At 54.4% G+C, this 19,019-nt stretch overlaps 2 protein-coding genes across 2 annotated transcripts; both read right to left on the bottom strand.

Moving 5' to 3' along the window:
* Positions 1-894: 894 nt before the first annotated feature.
* On the bottom strand, positions 895-4,490 carry LOC126039252 (small ubiquitin-related modifier 3). The gene is made up of 4 exons (XM_049802112.1): positions 4,312-4,490; positions 3,755-3,883; positions 2,063-2,134; positions 895-1,392 (listed from the first exon to the last, which is right to left on the bottom strand). The coding sequence occupies exons 1-4, from the start codon at positions 4,330-4,332 to the stop codon at positions 1,330-1,332; spliced, it is 285 nt and encodes a 94-aa protein (XP_049658069.1). The 5' UTR covers positions 4,333-4,490; the 3' UTR covers positions 895-1,329.
* Positions 4,491-7,935: 3,445 nt separating this feature from the next.
* Positions 7,936-17,978, bottom strand: PTTG1IP (PTTG1 interacting protein). The gene is made up of 7 exons (XM_049802109.1): positions 17,777-17,978; positions 14,973-15,025; positions 13,896-14,004; positions 10,898-11,008; positions 10,729-10,789; positions 10,266-10,312; positions 7,936-8,710 (listed from the first exon to the last, which is right to left on the bottom strand). The coding sequence occupies exons 1-7, from the start codon at positions 17,874-17,876 to the stop codon at positions 8,667-8,669; spliced, it is 525 nt and encodes a 174-aa protein (XP_049658066.1). The 5' UTR covers positions 17,877-17,978; the 3' UTR covers positions 7,936-8,666.
* Between the last annotated feature and the right edge of the window lie 1,041 nt (positions 17,979-19,019).

Here is a 19,019-nt window from a genome sequence, read left to right as displayed (position 1 = left end):
GAAAACGAAAAAGAAAATAAGGGCCTTTCCAGCAAGATTTCCAGCAAGCGGGAGATGATCTAACACTGCCAAAGGGGTCAGGTAAATATAAAAGGCGGGTAAGGATCCCATGGGGCAGCAGCACACAACCTACCGAGGGACAACAGGACAGCCTCGGTAAAAATTCATCTGGAACAGGCTCCACATGAAGCCCATCACACAAATGCATTTAAAATTCATCAAGTTTGGGGAGGCAGTCGATTTTTTTTTTTTTTTTTAAAAAACACACAGACACACACACACCTCTCTCTCCTTTTGCTCACCAGGTTCTTGACAGCTCTTCTGCACACAGAGCTCAGTGACATTAAAAGGCGCTTTTTTCCCTTCATTTATCAAGTTAATCTTCCAAAAACAAATATTAAAAAGAAACCTGAGGCTGCAGACTTCTAGTACCCACTGAGAAATAAAGAGACATACTAAAGAGAGCAGGAGAAAGGTGACAGATTCTGCCTGGCACTCAGCGAACTACAGCTGATGGTACAGTGACGGGTTTCTGTTTTTATAAGCTTGCACAGCAAAAAAAATGCTGCTGCTCTATCACGAGTGTTGAGTGTTCGTTTTTGGACCAGCTGCTCTGCTAACTCCAGTTCTGACAATAATTCAGGACAAATCTCATTTCTGCATTAAAAAAGTATATTTCAGACGACTTTATCATAATATGACAAAGCACATGTAAATCTGCAATATTTTAAACTCCAACTCTATACTAAGCATCGTATCTGCATGTACCAGCCTCGTGTCACAGGCTTAACGCTTCTGAAGTAACTGTGTTTGCAACACGCGCTAAAAACTTAAAATCAGCGTCTCTTTTCCTTCTCTTAGGCGTATCTTAAAAGGAAACTTTTACGCTCACAATTGGCATGAAAATATACTGAATTATTTACATGATTAGAATTAAACAGAGGGGCAAGACCAACAAGAACCAGGAATGAACACTCCATGTCCTAACACATGGATGAATATTTAGGCCACAGGTTTAAAGAAAAAAAAAAAAAAAAAAAAAAGAAAAAAGGTAACAGCAGAGAGACAATGCATATTACTTAATCTGAACTTAAATCAAATTGGCCCAATTTAAGATATAGATTAATCCCTGCAGATACTGTTTTGACTTGCACACGCAGTACGTCAAAGACAACAAGCAATTTTGGTAAATGTCCTCTAAAGTTTAGAAGAATTCCGTGTGATTGGCATGTTCATTTGTTTACTGTTTAATAGCAAATCCAAGGACAGATGAGAGAGTGAGGTGTGATGAGGATCCTTGAACTCCTCTTCTCAAAAGGACGGCATGTCTTAACAAGCTCCACCTGTCTGCTGTTGGAACACATCGATAGTGTCTTCATCTTCCATCTCCAGCTGTTAGTGTAATACAGAAAATACAACACTTGAAATACAGACAGTTACAAAAGCACTTAGCTCTCTATTCCTAAACCGTACCAGTAACAGAGCACTTAAGGTGTAACTTTAATTAATTAATGCATGAAACACTTTCCATCAGGCACTCCATCGCCCTTCCCATCGGAGGATCCCCAACACCAAAGTGGGTTTCAGAGGCACGCTGGTCAGTCAGACTGAACTGGGCAGTTTAGCGTCTTCTACAACAAATCACCCAGCTAAACAAACATCTCTGCTCCTTGCCTCTGGCCTTGCCAGCCCAAGAATTCCCCCATGTTCTCAGCACTGCTAGAGTCAATGGCGGCTACAGCTTCAGTGCCAGCTCAGAACACGTCGACACAGAAATAGGACAGAGCCCAAAGTGCCAGCACTTGCCAGGGGTCCTTTCCACACCAGCATTCCGGTGTCAGCTTGTTCAGCACCAATGCTCCTATGCATTTTCCTCCCCACCCACCAACAGTGAAAACATACAAGGGAAAAACAAAAAAAATCCCACCCTAGACAAATTATTTGGAACATACTAAACTTAGAGCAACTACTTCAGGATCATTTTGATTTCAAACCCCTTTGATCTGCATGCAGACATCAAAAATATCTGTATGGCAATTTGCAATAAAAGTGTTTTTCATACCTGTGCAGGTGTGTCTGTTTCACTAATCGGTTGTCCGTCAAATCTGAATCTAATCTGCCTCATTGACAAGCCCTGCAAGTTTAAAATAATTAATATATGAGAAACCACGCTTTTGTTTCTGAATCCAAACAAAACACTTATGGATTTACTGTCAGAACAAATATTAACAAAATTAAGACTCAAAGGATTTAACCAGACAGGAAACTTGGTGCATCTATCTTGCTACATAAATTGAGGAAGCAGAACTGTTTGAGTGATGTCCCACTGCACTGCTGTCACAGCAAGGACTCTATATGGAACCACAGGTATGGGTTTGGCCCCTGGGTCTGATCCTGCTCTGCAAGGCACAAGTATCAAAAGCTAATTTACAAAGGTAATTTAAGAAGCAATCAATCAATACGCCATTCTATAAAGCCTCAGAGGACGTCAGGAAGGAGCAGGAATTGTTTCTCTTGTAGTCAGAGAATTAACAGTAGATTAAGTTGACTCAAAGGACAACATTTTAAAAAAATCCGAAAACACCCTACTTTTTAGCGTAACTAGCTATCAGCACTGACTACCCCTAGTTAAGACAAGTTTTCACTCCCGCCAGCCTTCTGCTCCCAGTTCTAGGCCTTTATCTTCTGATGAAAAAAGGAACCATCAATAAGACTGAGGAAAAAAGAACCTGCAGAACTCGATGCAGATTTTTTACCTGCAAGGTTTATTAGAAAAACGTTAGGGTCTAACGTCAGAAAGTTAACGTTGCCCTTAAAACCCGAACTGAATTCACGACTGAATCCTGTTTTGACAGTATTTAATCACACGAGGCAGTCTTTATTCCCTGCCCCAGGGATCAATGTCTTTGCTTTGCTCTCCAAAATCCTTCAAAACCCCCATGCGATTCACACTTCCAGTCATACACAGAGCCACAGGAACGCCAAAACTCCCCTCACCTCTCTAAAGAGGTCTCTGGATGAAGGGAAATGCCAGCAAACAAAATCTGACTCCACTTCTGAAAGCCATTCACATCCCCACCCTCTGCTCTGCGCCACCTAATACAGCGTAGAAGCGCAGGCACCAAGGGCTACAGACTCAGGAACCGGGCTGTGAGGATAAATCCCTCTCCCATCTAGCTCAGGGTGGCACCGAGAAACGGCCTCTGACATAGAGCAGCTGGCTGCCACCTGCAGAACACAGCAGTCCAAACTCTGCAGTGGGTGAGGGGAGAGACGCATGAAGGGAGGAGAGGAAAAAAAAAAAACCCAAACCAACCCATGATGTAAGTCGTGGCATAGGAGTATTTGTTTTCTGCTGTTTTCCAAACAGCAAACACGGTCTATATAAAGCTGATAAAAGTTTTTTGAGATGATAGAACTGAGGGGTTGTGAGGCTAAAAATTCAGAGCAAATGGGTCTTGGAGCCAGAATCGCAACTCGAAAAATTTTGCTAACCCCGTCACAGGACACGTGTTTAGAGCTCTAGGAGCACCTGATGAGCAAGAGGCAGTTTTCATTAACTGAAGAGAAGAACTCTAGCGCTTCAGAGTCGGCAGCAGCCCAACTCCTCGCCCTCCCAGGCGCCTACAGGGCTATATGCACCCCGACGCACTAGTACTCGTAACCTTCCAGCCGAGTTCCCGCCGTCCCGAGGACTCTTCCCCAGGGAGAGCGGCGGGAGCGGCCGGGCCGGGCCGGGCCGGGCCTGGCCTACCTGCCGCTCGCAGTACGCCTTCATCAGCTTGCTCAGCGGGGTGTGCCGCTTGATTTTGAACTGCACCACGGAGCCGTCCTGCCCCGCCACTTTCAGGTTGATGTGATCGTTCTCCGTTTTCACGCCTTCCTGGATGAAAAGCAGGAGGAAGATGTCGATTCAGAGCCCCGGCCACGCTCGACGTCCGTCCCCCCCGCTCCCAGGGCGAGCTGCCGGTCCCGCCGCCGCCGCGCCGCCACCCTCGAGGCGAGAGGGGAGGTGGTGGTGGGGCCGGCCGCCACCCGCTGCGGCCTGCGGAGGCTGGGCGGCCTCCCTCGGGGCGGCGGGGGCCCGGGGCTCCGCTGGCGGGCTGGCCGGCCGCCTCCCCCTCCCGCCGCCGCGCCCCGGCCCGGCCCACGCCGCCATCTTGGCCGCCGCACGCCACCGGCCGGGGCGGAGCCCCACCGGCAGCCCTGCCCCGGGGCTCGGCGGCCAGGCCTCTCCCCACCCACCCCCCACCCCCACCCCGGGCCCGGCCACGCCGCGGCTGAGCTCGGCCCGGCCGCGCCTCGCCTCACCTTGGGCTTCTCCTCCGACATGGCGGCGGGGACGGGACGGGGGGCGGGGGGGGAGGGGAGGGGACGGCGCGCTCGCGCGCTGAGGGAGCGGCCCGCGCGCTCGGCTCCCGCCTCGGCTCCCGCCGCCGCCTGCCGCCCGCGAGAGCGCGCGCCTCGGCTCCGCCCCCGCCCTGCCGCCGCGCCTGCCGCCCCGCGCGCTCATTGGCCCCCCCCGCCCCGTCACGTGAGGAGGGGGGGAGGCCCGTATCGGCCGGGGGCGGGGAAGGCGACGGCGCGCACCTCCCCCGGCGGCTCTGGAAAGTGCGTCACGGGGAACCGGAAGCGCTGCGGAGGGGCGGGGCGCTGCCACGGGGAGGGAGGGATGGGGCGGGTCTAAGGGGCGGAGCCAAGGGCAGCCGGGGCCCCGCCGAGCCGCAGGGGGGCGCTGTGCGCCGCCGCGCTGGCAGCGGCCTGGGGAAGGGGCGGCCGCGGCCTCCCCGCCCGGCCGCCAGGGGCAGCCGGCGCTCCGCTCCCCCGCGCCTCGGCCCGAGCAGCTGCCGTGCCACCGGCAGGGGAACCTGGGCGGGAGGTGGGGGAGGATCGGAAGGCTTCCAGCCCCAAAGCACGGCGCGGTCGAGGGCTCCGAGGCGGGCCCGTCCGGGAGTCTGCCGGCACGGCCCGGCGCCGAGCAGCCGGGAGGGCAGGAGGTTAGCTCTGCTGGAGAGCACTGGGGGGAGGGCTCCCGGTTTCCCTGAAGAAGAGACCCCCGAAATACAAGGCACATCCCAGTTGGGGCCCGGGGCTTGTCCCATGGGCAGTGCAGGCAGCTGCCCTTCAGCAGGCAGCTGTGCCAGGGCTGCCTCCCCCAGCCTGGACAGCCTCCCCACAGGATCGCAGCCCTCCACAGCACAGGGGTGTGCGGGACCAAGAGAGGAGAGGAGGGTCTCCCCCAAACCTCCATCTCAGCCTCTTTGCTCACCCTGGCCTTCAGGAGAGCAGGCACTGGCCCTTTTGGGGATCTGCTTAGAAGAGGCCCAGTGGACTCCCCCTTCCCCTTCCCTTTCTGGGGGTGCATCCCTCTCCCCCAGTTCCCAGGGCCATATCCCTCCCACTCCCCCAGTTCTGCAGCAATGAGCAAAGCAGCACAGAAAAAACCAGGCATGGCTTCTCTCAGCATCCCCGGTGTTTTTATTTCAGAGGGACCCCAGGGGCCCCAGCCACCCTGCTCAGAAGTGGACCCAGGGGAGGCAGCGTGCCCCGCAGAGAGTCTCTGGTGCCAGGGACCTCCGGGGCCCTGCTGCTGCTGCCGCTGCCCCTGCCACAGCCCCACGTAGGGATGGAATCGGCCATGGGGATGGAGGCCCACCGCAACATGGCCATCCACCACCAGCAGGCAGGAGGCCTGTGCTCACAGCTCAGTCTTTACCCAGGGATTGCATCTCCCTCAGGGCATTGTCCCACCTTTCCTATTACACAGCAGAGCGGCCATGGAGGAATGGGCCCAGCACCAGCTTTGTCCAGCCTTTTTGTGCAGGGTTGTCCCCCGATCACAGCACCCTGCATGTGTGACTGTCCTGTGGCTTAAAGCCAAGCTCCCCTTTACACCCCATTAACCCCTTCTTTCCAAGTTCCCTTGTGCATCCTCCGAGTGTCCATTGTCCTTGGCCGTGCACCCCATGGGTGGTGAGGGACACTGACTGTCCCACCACTCAGCCATGCTGTCCCTGTCACCATCTGCTTCTCCCCACCCCAAGCGGGACTGCCTTCCCAGCCTGGTCGCCTCGCAAAGGACTAACTAATCCTCGTGAAGGGTCTTTATAGATGCCAGGCTCAGCTCTTGGTTGCAGTGCAGACATGTTTCTTCCCGGACCTGGGCAGGCATCTCAGCCACCCAAGGACCCAGCTTCACCTCCCCACCGCAGGCCAGCCGAGCCAAAGGGATCGACAGCTCTGGAGCGCATCAGCCGCATGATACCTGCACACAGCAACCTTCACAGGAGTAATTAGAAAAATTAGCGGAAGCTCCATCACATGCTATGGAAGGCAGCCTCCGGGCCAGGGATACAAGCAGAGGATGCAGCGCTTCTGCCCAGTGATAAATGGTGCTGCCCTGGCAGTACAGCATGCCCTCTGCTTGTCCCCAAGGGCATGGTTATGCTCCGTCCAGGCAGGGACCCAGTTCCCCAGGTGAAGCAGGTCCCTCTGCTGCCTTGGTTCAACAGAGGAGCATAGAGCCTGTAACAAGTGGGGTCCCAGCTAGGGGAACCTGCTTGCAGGGGTCCCCCATCCCTGAATGTTTTGGAGGCATCACCCCTTACTGCTGGGAGCAGGACCAGTGGTGGTGCTCAGGTAGCCCAAAGGGATTATACTGGTCCTAGTCCCCAGGGCAGGATGGGACCCAGAGCCCATCGTAGCCCGGGAGGGGTAAACAGCTTTGCAGTTTAGCACCAGCTGCCCCCATACATTGCTTGTTCTTAAACAAAGCTCCCACAGGGTCCCCCATATCTTTGGCTAGCAGGGGGACCACAGCCCCTCCAGGTCAGTGTACCCAGTAAAGCACAGGGCACAACCACAATCTTTATCAACATTTTCACTTCTCCTTACAGGGCTATCACCATCTCCCACAGCTCTTGACTGGCAGCACCAGGATATAGCCCCTGCCCAGCCAGTTCAACAGACTAGGACAGCTCATGGGAGAGTACCCGTGAGAGCTTGGCAACCCAATCCTACTCTTTCAGCCCTCCTCCCAGCACTGCAGCCATGTTCACACTTAACAGGAGCCAGGTTACAGACCAGGTGCTTATTCAGCATTGGCAGAGTCATTCACTTTGTTCCTACCACCTGAAGCCAAGTATCTTCTGGCAGCAGCCAGAGACAGCGTAGATTAAAAGTCACCTGCAAGTCTTGCATCACTGACCATCCTGGCAAAAGCCAGCCAGGTTCTGGCAGCCAGCACACAGCTCAGGCAGCTGCAGCAAGGTTTCACAGCTGGTTTAGCTTCAGAAGTTCATCTTGAGCAGTTTGTGTCTAAGGGCCATAAGCCTGGCAACGCAAATGGAGAAGTTTATGCAAGCCCACAGAAATGCTATCATCTGCAGTCCAGAGTGAGTCACCCCACCTGGCAGAAAGCAAGTCAGCTTTTCTTAGACAAAACTATCAGGGTAGATGTATTGCTTGCATGCGAGGCTCCTTCACACTACAAGCCAATTTTGGTCAAGTATAGGACCACATAAGAGCAGTCAGCTCCCATCCTCCTTTCCCCACCCCTGGGCCCCTTACGCAGGTAGCACAGGATGGGGTTTAGTCTGTGCCCAATGCTGCCCAGAGCCTCCATGCCACACTGCTCAGACACGGGCTTTCAGGGGTGCTAAGAGACACAGGCCAAGCTCTTGCAGAAAGACTCAGCCCCTTTCTTAGAGAACAACCCTACTCCCAACACCCAGCTTTTCCTAACAACTGCCCATCTCCATGAACGACTCCTCCTTTCAAGCCCAGCAAGAGTTCAAGGAGGCCTTGCTTCTGCCTCCCACAGCTACCCCATAAGGGCCTGACAAGCCAGGGCCACGTAACAGTGACAACTCCATCAGCCATCACTGCCAACCCATACCTGGTGTGGAAGCAGAATTAAACTGTTTCAGACTAGGATAGTAATCAAATCAGTTTAATATATAGTCAACACATTGTAAATGCATCCGAATCCTACGTATTGCTATCAGCCATGGCCATCAAGCCCAGGAGACCACCCTTCTAGAAAGGCACAGAGAGGTAGGAGAGTTGGGGCATTTCCCCAGATTAGCTGCAAGTGAGAACGTGCACATGGGACCTTCCTCCTGGAGACCCGAGATAGCCAGAAACTTGTGCTTTTTGAAAGGAATGCTAGTGTGCTGGGACAAGTACAGGCACCTGGAGTAACAGCCAAGGCCTCCTGCTGACCAATGAGTCAAGAAACTCTTGCTGGCTTTTGTCTGTACTAAAACAAAAAAGAGAAAAAGAAAAGTGGGGGACAGAAGAGCCTGGCTCTGTGTGTGTGAAGGGTATTTGGTGAGGCAGGAGCAAGAAAGATGCATAAAGTTGGTTTTGCCCTTGGCCAGGCACAAGGACTGTTATTTGCATTGCTTCGGACTCTGTTACCACCCCAGGGGTGAGTGAGAAGAAATGTGTCATCCTCCAGTATTGCCACCATGTTTTCCTGCACCAGCAGAGCAAGAACAAAGCTCTGGAGCGGGGATGATGGCGTCACCAAGCATTTGGCTCATCTTCTGTGGCAGTTGAAGTGGGAAGTGGCACCATGGTGCTCTCCTCATGGCACAGGAAGCATGGAGTCCTGCAGCTTTGCAGTAAGGCACCATTCACCAGGGTGGGCAGGTCCAGAGATGCTAATTCTCAAATTTTGCATAAGGGTTCTCTTCCTTGAACAGGCCTAGAAGAGAAGAGAGATTCATTCAGACAGCAGCTGCCATGCCAGTCACGGCCAGAAAGAAACCTATTTCTTGGTAACAACTCTTGTCATTTGCACTTCATCCAGCCTCCTGTCCTGCAGTCTGTCTGAAAGACCTGCTCTTACTTGAGCCATGCATGAAGTCAGCACTATTTCACTCTCCTCCTCTACACAAGAGGAGATATCCATTAAGAAGATCAATCTGATAGCAAACTCCTCTCCCAGGCAGTCCATATAAAGTCCAGGTAAAGCAGCAAACTGATCTTCCAGAGCGCCCCTTCTGCACATTCCTTCTGTTGGACTGGACTTGGAAACAGAGAGCCCAGACCCAAATTAAATTAAAACTGTTCTTAGACTTGCTCCCCTGCTCCTACATCCACAAACTGAGAGACAGCAAGGCAGGGTATGGGGCTGACTCCTGGGACGGTGACAAACCCCCATGCCACTCTGTTGGCTGCTTTCCCGGCCCTAGCCCAACACTTTTGAGGAGGAACAGCCAGAAAGGACAAGATTGCAAACTCTACAGTCAGGCTGCAGCAAGACAGAGCCGTGGCATGGCAAGATGGTCCTGGAGCACACACAGCTCTTCCACAATCAGGTGCTTCACCCACCAAGACCTCCTTCAGGCACAACCTTGCCTGCTCTTCCTCCCCTAGAGAAGCCAGCCCAGCCAGAGGCCCCTGGATCTCCTGCCCAACGTGGACCTGCAGCGGGCAGCAGCTGCAGGCAGAAGAAGGGTCTCCAGCTTTCCCCACAGCACCCCAAAAGCCAGAGAACACCCCGCTTAGTGTGCATGAGCCCAACTGCTCCCTGCTCCACAGCCACCCTGCAAGAGCCCCCAGCAGCCCCAACGGGCAGGCAGGAGAGACCCCTCCACTGGCCCCGAGTGACTGGCTGCTCCCTGCTTCCTTCCAGACTGCTGTCCCCCTCAGGCAGGTCCCCACCTGCCCCAGGGCCATGAGACTCATCTGAAGGACAATCCAGCCCCAGGAGGGAGGCTGTGCGCTCCCAGCACCAGGGGACTAAGCCACTTCCCAGGGAACCGCTGCCGGTACAGAGGACCAGCTCTAAAGTCAGGCTGGTGCCTGCTCTGTGTTCCTGCAGCTGTGGGCACCTGGGCTTCTGCCTGGCCCCCCACCCACTCTCTGACCAAAGGGCTGCTGCCCAAGGGCTGTGCCTGAAGGGCAGCAGCATTACGGGTGGTGCTGTGTCTACCACCTTCTGCTTGTCCCCTCCAGTCAAGCCCCAGCAGCTTCTCCCACGTGGTGAGTTTGGAGGGCACAGGTCCCACGGAGTGTTAAACACTCCCTCATCCCTGCCCAAGAGAAGCGGCACTTGTGTGGAGTCACACACCATGATCCAAGCATCTCTCCGCTTGCTCCCAGAGGGCAAGAGAGCAATTCATTGAGATGGGAGAAGCAGAGACTATGTTTTCCCTGCTGGCCAGGTCTCCTCTGCAGCTGTAACCACAGCAAGGAGCACAGTTACCGAGGCTGCTTGATCTAAAGCTTAGTTTGAGTCTCTCACATCACTGTACCATATTTTCTTCGGATTTCATCATGCCGTGATTTCATCTCTGCTCTTCTGCAAGAAGCAAAAACAGAAAAGCCACAAGTCAGTGACTGGCAATAAAAGCCAAGCAAGAGGAGCTGCTAGTTTCTTTCCCAGCTTTGGGAGCTCCAGGCTGCCAGGTTTGCTCAGCCCCCCACCACCCACCTCCTGGAGACTCTGGGGACCACCAGAGCCCACGCACATCAGCAGCCCTTGGGAATTTGGACACACAACCCTGTTGTGATGCTGCATCCATGAGTCACCCCAGAAAGACATTGCTTGTGAGGTTTACATCTGAACTAGGTTTGAAGCAGCCACTGACTGCATACGTTGAGCCCCACACACCTCCTGGCATCACGTTTGACAGTACAGGCAGGAGCCAAATCGTTCTGCAGCCTGAGGCAGTGTGGCTCGCTCACAGGGAAGCGGGGGCTGTGGGGTAACCTCACCTCTCCTCCTGCCGCACCCGCCTCTTCTCCCGCTCCCTGGCCGCTCTCTCGTCATCCTTGTCTAGCCTGACAGACAGAAAAGCCCGTTAGCAGCACTTGGCACTCAGTTCTGCAACTGCACATCGTTGCATCTGAGTTACTCGGAGAAAACAGGGAACCCCTCCAATACTTGCTTTTTGCTCTTTCTTACAACGGCAGCAGCAGCAGCAGCAGACCCCCAACATGATAAGGATCACTCCTCCCACCACAGACATTGCAATGATCAGGGCTTCAAAGTTCACTAAAGGATTTGACAAAACACATTTAGCACACAAGTACATGGCTGCCTGGAATTACAATATTTACAAGCATACAGCTACTGTCACCAGCAGCTTCAGTCACTGGGCTGGAGACAGGCATAACAGCCCAGGAAAGCAAGGTGGACATAGTTTCTATAGGTATACCAAGCATTGGCACCAGCATGTTCACACCAACAGAGTATATGTAGCTGCTAACTATAGCCCTCAGTTACTGGCTATGAAGAAAGGCAAGAACAAAACACACTCAGGTCAAACTCCTCTGGCAGAAACAGGAGCAAAGCTGTCTTAATCGCTAATCCAGGTGAACAGTAACTCATCAAGGAAAAAAAACCTGGAGACTTCAGTGCTGAGGAGCAACCCTTGACAGAGAGGCCACAGCTGGCACTGGAATTACTGCCCATAGAAGCCAGCCTCAAAAGTCATCTAAGATGAGATGACAGTGGACTGGAGGCACTTATGGGTGTCTGGAGTCCTTGGGAGAGAGACAAAGTGAGACAAGATCTGCTGGGATTTATCAGCTTGGGGCCAACAGCTGAAGGCAGAGGGCTGCTTCATGCACCCCACCACCATGTCTCCCCAGGGCTTGGGGGATCTGCTCGCCCATGCACAGCACAGAACCCACTGGGATGTGGTGGTGAAGCCCTGGCCCTAGAGAGGCAGTCATCCTGCTCAGCTCCTGCAGCAATAGCAGTAGAGACACCAGCCAAAACAGACATATCTAGACATCACCTGAAATCCTTTGCAACAAAGAGGGGTGTCTTCCAAGTATGATTCAGACTGTTCAGAGGCATGGGCCTGTGGAAGTATTTGTTTAGGAGCCACTACACACACAGCAGCCAAGCTACAGAAACCCTAGTGTGCCTGAGCCTGCTTAGAGCACTTCTGATCCCCTCTTCACCACACAGCTCAGACCGTGAGCCCAGTGGCAAGCCTGAGCACCGCACATGGTGCATTTCAGGGCATTTCAGAAGATGCCTGCCTGTCCCCTCACTGCAGGGGCTCAGCAGTAGCAGGCTTGAGCGCACCTTGAGGTGCTCCAGGCTGAGCTGACTCACTGCTGAACTTGCTTTCAAAGCCTTCAGCTTCTGCTCCCAGTGGAGAGCTTCATCACTGCCAACAACTGTGCCATCTGACTCTCAAATCATACCGCGTCCCTACCCAGGCTAGAGTGGCAAGCACCACGCAAGGAATGTGGTTCCAGATACCAACCGCAGAGAGCTGCCATGGCCCAGCAGGTCATCAGTGAGGCCAGAAGTCAGCAAGCCACCAGCTTGCAGACACTTGTGTCTGTCCCCCCAGACAGGCACATACAGCCTCTCCAGCAGTCACCCAGCAGCAGGGAGGTCTGTAGGTCTGTTTTCCCAGTAAGGCTTTGAGAAAGATGGCATTTGAGACCTGACTGTCCATGGCACTATCTTGCCTCAGAGCAATGTGAAGCTTTTGCTAGCTGCGCTGCAACAGACCCATGGAGTCATGTAGGGGAGAGCCAAAAAGCCAAGGATCAGAAGTCAGCCCTGTGGGGGAGAGACAAACCCAAACAGGCTCTTTAGCTCAAAAGGGAGTTTCTCCACCAGCACATGTCTGTATTGGTGCTTCTGCAACCTTGGCTTTCAGGGTGAGCCTGGGGTTCATATCACCCCCTCCCACAGAGAGAGGTCCACAGCAGAGCACCAGGCACTTCTCCACCTGATGGTAAAGGCTTAAGTCACACACCAAAAATGCAGACTCACTTAAAAGCTAATCTCCCACAGGACTAATCTCCTCTAAAGCAAGTTTTACAAGCAAAGGAATGCATTTTTTTATAATGAAACCTTTTGTGAAGCTACTCACATAAAAACTACTTATTTCAAGGTCATGCACAAGTTTCAGAAAAGCATACTGCTCACAAAGAGGAGATTCTTCCTCCACAATGCATGGGAGCAGTTTTAGCCCCCTCGTAGGTACAGAAGAGAGATCAGCCTCAAGCACAATAGATGACAGGTGACCACAATTCAAATCCAAGCTTCCCATCAAGGGGAAAGGCAAGAGAAAACAAGGCCCAGCTTGCTTCCTAGCTGCCCCAGCACCCAAAAGCTCCAAGCGGGAACATGCACCAAGCTTGGTCTAAACAAGACACTAATTTAACGAGAAACCCACCAGGAAACAGAGCACCAAGGAGGAAGGGCAGCCAACAGTCAGCTGGCAGCCAGAAAAAGCTCCCAGAGGTGACCTGGTGGCAGGCAGCCAGCTGCAGCGTAGCTTATGCAGGGCTAGTTTTGGAAGAGGGTATTTTCTCAGGTGGGTAAGAGCTGAGCAGGACCGTGGCACGCTTAGTACTAGAAGCCCATGCAGGCCTCTAGAGAAGTCACCTTGCTTCTGGTTCCAAGAGATCCCATGAGTTTTAAGAGCCCGCCTAGGACAGCAGCCGCACCGCTAAATGTGAAGAGCCAAAAGCAGTGCAAGGAACAATGCATGGGGTGCAGAGGAGAGAGCTGCCAAAGAGTCAGACACTGGTGTGCATGCTTTGCACATCAAAGGGTTGGTGAAGGGTTGCACGGGCAGCTGCCTGCAGAGCGCCTTCGACTCTTGTTCCTAGGCGCTAGCCATGTTTGGAAGGCTCCATCACACCAAAGCACAAGGAACGTATTTAGAGTAACTAAAGCCCCGCAGGTCCTTCTTGCCAGAAGGCAGGGACTGCTCACACTCTGCTTTCTCACCCACTCTTTGGGAAGTTTGCAGAACCCTGATTGACTTCAGCCTGTCATTGCTACACCAGCAGTGAGAAAGAGAGGCAAGGGAAACCTCCCATTACCACTAGCACAAGCGGTAGTGAGTGCCATTTAGCAGCAAGCACTAAAGGCAGTCATCGCTCAAGCACGATCCACTTACCCCAGCAGACTCCCCAACGTGCAGAGCGGAGCTCACAGAGGTCAGCTGGGGGGAGGACTCTCCGGATGGGGTACTCCATGCACCTCCCGCTGCTGGCACACCACAGGCACTGGGACACAGGAACCAAGCAGCACAGCATTACTGGCGTGTGGCAGTACTGCCAGTTAGCCGTGCTCCACTTTGTTAGCCACAGCAATAGGGGTACCACCTCCTGCTCCCGAGAGGCAGGTAGCACCCAGCAGCAACAGGACGCTCAGGAGTAAGACTTGTGTTTGATCAGCATGGACTGCATCAGGCTTGCCTGCACCAGGAGAGGCAGGCAAGGGGAGCGCAGATTTCTAGAGCAAGTAAAGGCTGAGAACCCTTCTCCTGGCTTGCATGGTGGTAGTAATCACCAAATCCTTTGTGTTTATTCTGTGCAACATTTTTGGGACAAGAAAAAAGCCTTTGAGGCAAGCCAATCAATGCAGAACTGATAAGCAGGAGAGGTTTGTGTGTGCCTTCACTGGTCTTCCACAGCCAGACTACCTGCAGTGGCTTTGCACCCTCCTCTCCTGGCAGCTTCAACACCAACACCAGCATTCGGTTGGGTTTGGTCAAACTGGTTCTGGCTACATCGGCTGTGAGATCTGACTCAAGTTCAAGTTTGCTGATACCAGAGATAAGGCAGCAGAGGTTGGCAGGACACAGGCACGCATCCCACATCCACCCAGTGCCGTGGTACACACAGACTGGTGGAGGGGCAGCTGGACCAGCCAGTCCAGCCCACTCACTCCTTTACCATGTGCATCCCCCTGACAGTGTCTCCCGTTTGCGAGGAGGAGCTCAGCAATTCCATTACTTGACTTGAAAAGCATACAACAAAACCCAAGCAGTTTCTAGCAACCTGTTCCCAGAGCACCAAGGGGTGTTTGCCCTCTCACCGTCATGGGTGGGTGGCATTTGCAGCATGCTCAGGATAAGAAGAGGGGAGCAGCCCCCCTTCCAGGAGGGAAACTGCTCTGTAACAGCCCCACAAAGCCCACGCTACGTTTTCAGGCATCACGAGAGGTTGGGAGTTTTACTGCTGCTACTCACGGTGACATTTTTCAGACACTCCTCACAGCTCCTGTTCGTATACTGGTGACAATCTACAGGAAGGAAAAAAGACGCCTCAGTACTTTGAGGAGATTATCAGTGGTTTAAAACTCTGGGTGCCTTGGAGCCTGCTCCTGCCCACTGCTTTGCTTGCTCCAGGAGGCAGTCACTCCCATTGGACCAGCAGTAATGCAGCTTAATGCTGCTGCAAGAGCTACCAGCTGCAAAACACAGCGTCATGGTGGGAAGCCCAAATGCAAAGGGAAGTCATCTGCATTGCCCACGCTGACCCAAAGCCCCAGGCTGTGAGTTCCTCTCCCTGGGTCTTATTTCCCAAAAAGCCTGAGCATGTGCTGTGCCCAGCAGGCAGCAGGACAGGGGACCCCGCGAGGACAAGGACAAGCATTGGGCAGGTGGTGCAGTCCCATATCACTGGATGATGGAGCAGCTCAAGCAAACAAGCCCCAGACAAGGAAGTTACTACCAGGAAAAGCAGAAACAGAGGAGCACAAGGGGGGACAGGCAACTACAGTCCCTGTGGGAGCCTGTACCCTCCCACTGCATATGAGGACTGTACCCTGCCCCAGCCAATTCATCCAAACCCTTCTCCAGTAGGAAACGCTCCAGGTGACAGGAGCAGCACCACAGCCAAAATCTGTGCCCATGTCCAGAACCTGTTTCCACCTCCATTTGTCAGAGGAAGACCCCTGGTCTATAGACACGGCTGGCTCTCAGCACCAGTGCCACCATGGATGACAACATCCCCAGGGGATGCAGCTCAGCTGGGTAGGGAGGAATGGATCAGGTCTGAACACAGGACAAGGTGGCCCAGTCCAGCCACCTTTCTGGGCTTGCCTGCAGCTCCCAGCAACGCTGGCTCTTCAGGAAAGTCTTTCTACAGGATACTTGCCTGCCATTTCACTGGTATGCTCCCCCAGGTCCTCAGGAAGGGTGGTTTGCCAGCCCTTGAGGATCAGCCATTTAAACTTCACCCCTGCCTAAAGAGTTTAAGCATCAGCCTGTTTGACTGTGGTTTTAAAAAACCAAACAAACAAAAAAAAACCAACCCCACAAACCAATTTGCCTGACTACTCAGTAACTGGTGGCAGAAGGATCACCGATTCGAAGCACCTTAATCAGGAAAAAATCAGTCCCAGAGGTGCTCGTTTTCCACACTCACAAGCAGCAAAACTGCATTTTCTCTCTCCAGCTGGCAGGAACCCTCAGCTGTGACCCACTGTCAACAGTCACATGCTCTGCACAGACCTCCAAACAACCAGGCGATTTATTAACATAGCTCAGATAAGGGTGTTTACACACCACCAGGAGAGGCCGAGATTGCAGATTTTAAACACTTTAGGAAGCTGAGTCTTCCCCGTTTCTCCAACCGAGGCCGGAAAAGCATCACAGCATCTGTGCTGCCCTGAGACTGTTTGCTTACAAGGAGTCACGCAACAGCCCTCTCGCACCGCAGGAGGCCATCGGTGGGCAAAAGGAGAGCCTGCAGTTTTAACTGGGCTTCCTACTGATGCTCTGCTTTCCCAGGGGTGTCCCCTCTCCTGGCACCCCCAGCTGGGGTTCGTCCTCTTAGCTGTTAAGTCAAAGCAACCCTCTTACAGCTGTATGGGAATGGGCCATTTCCAGGACATTTGCAGCCCTTCAGGATTGGGGTTTTGTCTGAACATTCCATCTCATGGGATGAGCCCACTTGCATGGGACAGCACAGGAGGCACCACAGTCCTCAGGGACAGAGGTGGCAGAGCAGCTCTTGCTATGTCAGAAGCCTCCTGAACAACACTTTTGCCACTTGGCTAAGAGAAGTGAAGCGAATGGCTTGTGGGGGGAAGGAAGACAGCAAAACACATGCTGGTCCTCACTCTCCTCCCAACTGGAGCCACCATGCAGCCGTCAGAGGGCTAGTCATTACGTGGAGGACAGCTGCTCACTCCGAAGAGCAGGCAGACTTCTTGGGACATCCCTGAAGGTGGCTGTCCCCACCCTTTGCTAGAGCTTCTTCTCCACCTGGCACAGCACCCACAGGGCTATGCTATGTTCTCCACCCACCAAGGAGAAGCAGCTGGCCACTCGCTGCTCCTCACCCTCACCCAGATCTGACGGCACCCATCTTCTTCCTGGTGTGAAGCTTTCAGCCTGAGGGTCCCCCAGCCCATCTCCCCTGTCCTGAAGGAGGATGTCCTCCTCCAAAGGGCCATCAGTCACCTAGTGAGTCCCCCCTAGCCAGGACTGGTACCCAACTCCCACCTGAGACCTGGCCAAGCCGTTAGCATCACCAAACACACAATTACATTGTGGTGGCAGCTGGAAAAGCGGCAAGTAAAGCCTCTCTTCCAGCAGCCCACCTTCCAGGCCCCAGAGGGACGCGCCAGTGCCCCACGCTGCGCAGGATCGCACCCTGCGGAGCTCCCGCCGAGGACGGGACCTGCTTTCCCGGCTCCCACGGACCATCCCCATCCTGAGTGGCCACAGGACCCTGACCAGTGGCCACCCCGCACCCAACCAGCGCACGCCTGGAGCACAGCCCACGGGGTGCCAGCCCGCTTCACCCACCAGCCGTCCCGCAAAAGCGGGGTCCAAAGTAACGGCAAAACCATGAGTTTTGGGTGCTCTGCGAGGAGCGCTTGCTGCCAGGATCCGCTCCCCATCCCCTCCGGCGCTGGGAGGGGAACACCGGACAGGGCCGGGACCGCAGGGCTCAGAGCCCCCCGCCCCGGCTCCCGACGGGGGAGGGCGTCAGGGGACCGGACACCGGGGCACCCCCCCCGCTCCGCCGGGACCCCGCTTACCTCCCGGCACGTCCTGAGCGGCGGCGAGCAGCAGGGCCTGGGTCAGGGTCAGGGCCAAGGCCAGGGCCAGGGCGGCGCCGAGCCGGAGCAGCGGGGCCATGGCGGAGCCAGGCAAGGCGGGCGCCGCAGCCTATGTAGGGCCGAGCGTCGGGGGCGGGCCGGGGGTGGCCCCTCCGTCGGCGGCTACCGGTGGGGGAGGGGGCCGGAGCGTACGGAGCCGGAGGAGAGCGAGCACCGGCTGGAGGAGAAGGAAAAGCCGTAGGGCAGAGGAGGGCCGGGGGGCGGGGGCTAGAGGGGGGTCCCGCCCGGTTCCACAAGTCCCGGGGCTGCCGGTGCCCGCCGGGGCCGGGGGGGCGGGCGGACGGACACCGCAGCCCCGGGCCCGGCCGCAGGAGGGGGCCAGACCCCCGCGGGAGGGAGGCTGCGGAGGCACCTGCCCTCCCCCTAAACCCGCCGGGTTTGGGTAGTGCCGGCCCGAAACGGAGACCCCCTGCCCCCTGCGCCAACCGACCGCCCGGAGCCCCTTCCCTCACTGTTACAGCAGTCTTTATAGCATGGAAGTGCCTTAACTTTGTTAATAAATTTATTAGTTCATATGCGATGTGACGAGGTAGTGGAATTTTCCTGGAGACTCTGGTATTGTTCATGCTGAAGTAAAACAAATAAAGGACAGCCCGGCCCTGGAAAGAAGGACTTTGCTTTGTGGAAGCTCAGAGCTGTCCCTGAAGGATAAAGGACAGCCTGGTCAACCACAATAACGCCAGCGTCCCAGCCCTTCTGACACGTCTTTGAAACCCTCCCAGCATCGTCTGGCGTCACAGATTGGTAACTCAAGCAAGACCGACTCCAGGGATGCTGGGGTTAATAGGCAAGCGGCAAGAATGTTGCAGAAATAGAGTGGCTTTGCAAAGTTTGACCGTGATTAGCAATTGGTAGTGTGGCTGTTAGCGATTAGTCAAGTCATGTTGTACCTGACTGTTTGAAGGGTACAAGAACCCCGTGTAAAATCACATTCGGGTGCCCCGATTTGGCCTGGACACATTATGCCCATGGATACATATTTACCTTTGTAATTCTATGCTTTGTATCCCAGCCTCTCTCCTTGGTCAGCACGGGCCAGGCGTGAATGTTCTTGGTGCCCAGGGTGTTGTGGTCTCCCACCTGGGCAAGGCAAGAAGCCCGCTGGCCTTAAGCCCACATGTTCAACATTCAAGCTGTGAGAAGCTGCATCGATATAAACAGG

This window comes from Accipiter gentilis, chromosome 6 (genome assembly GCF_929443795.1).
Source record: "Accipiter gentilis chromosome 6, bAccGen1.1, whole genome shotgun sequence".
In the NCBI taxonomy this organism is placed as follows: domain Eukaryota; kingdom Metazoa; phylum Chordata; class Aves; order Accipitriformes; family Accipitridae; genus Astur; species Astur gentilis.
This window is presented reverse-complemented; position numbering and strand designations above follow the sequence as displayed.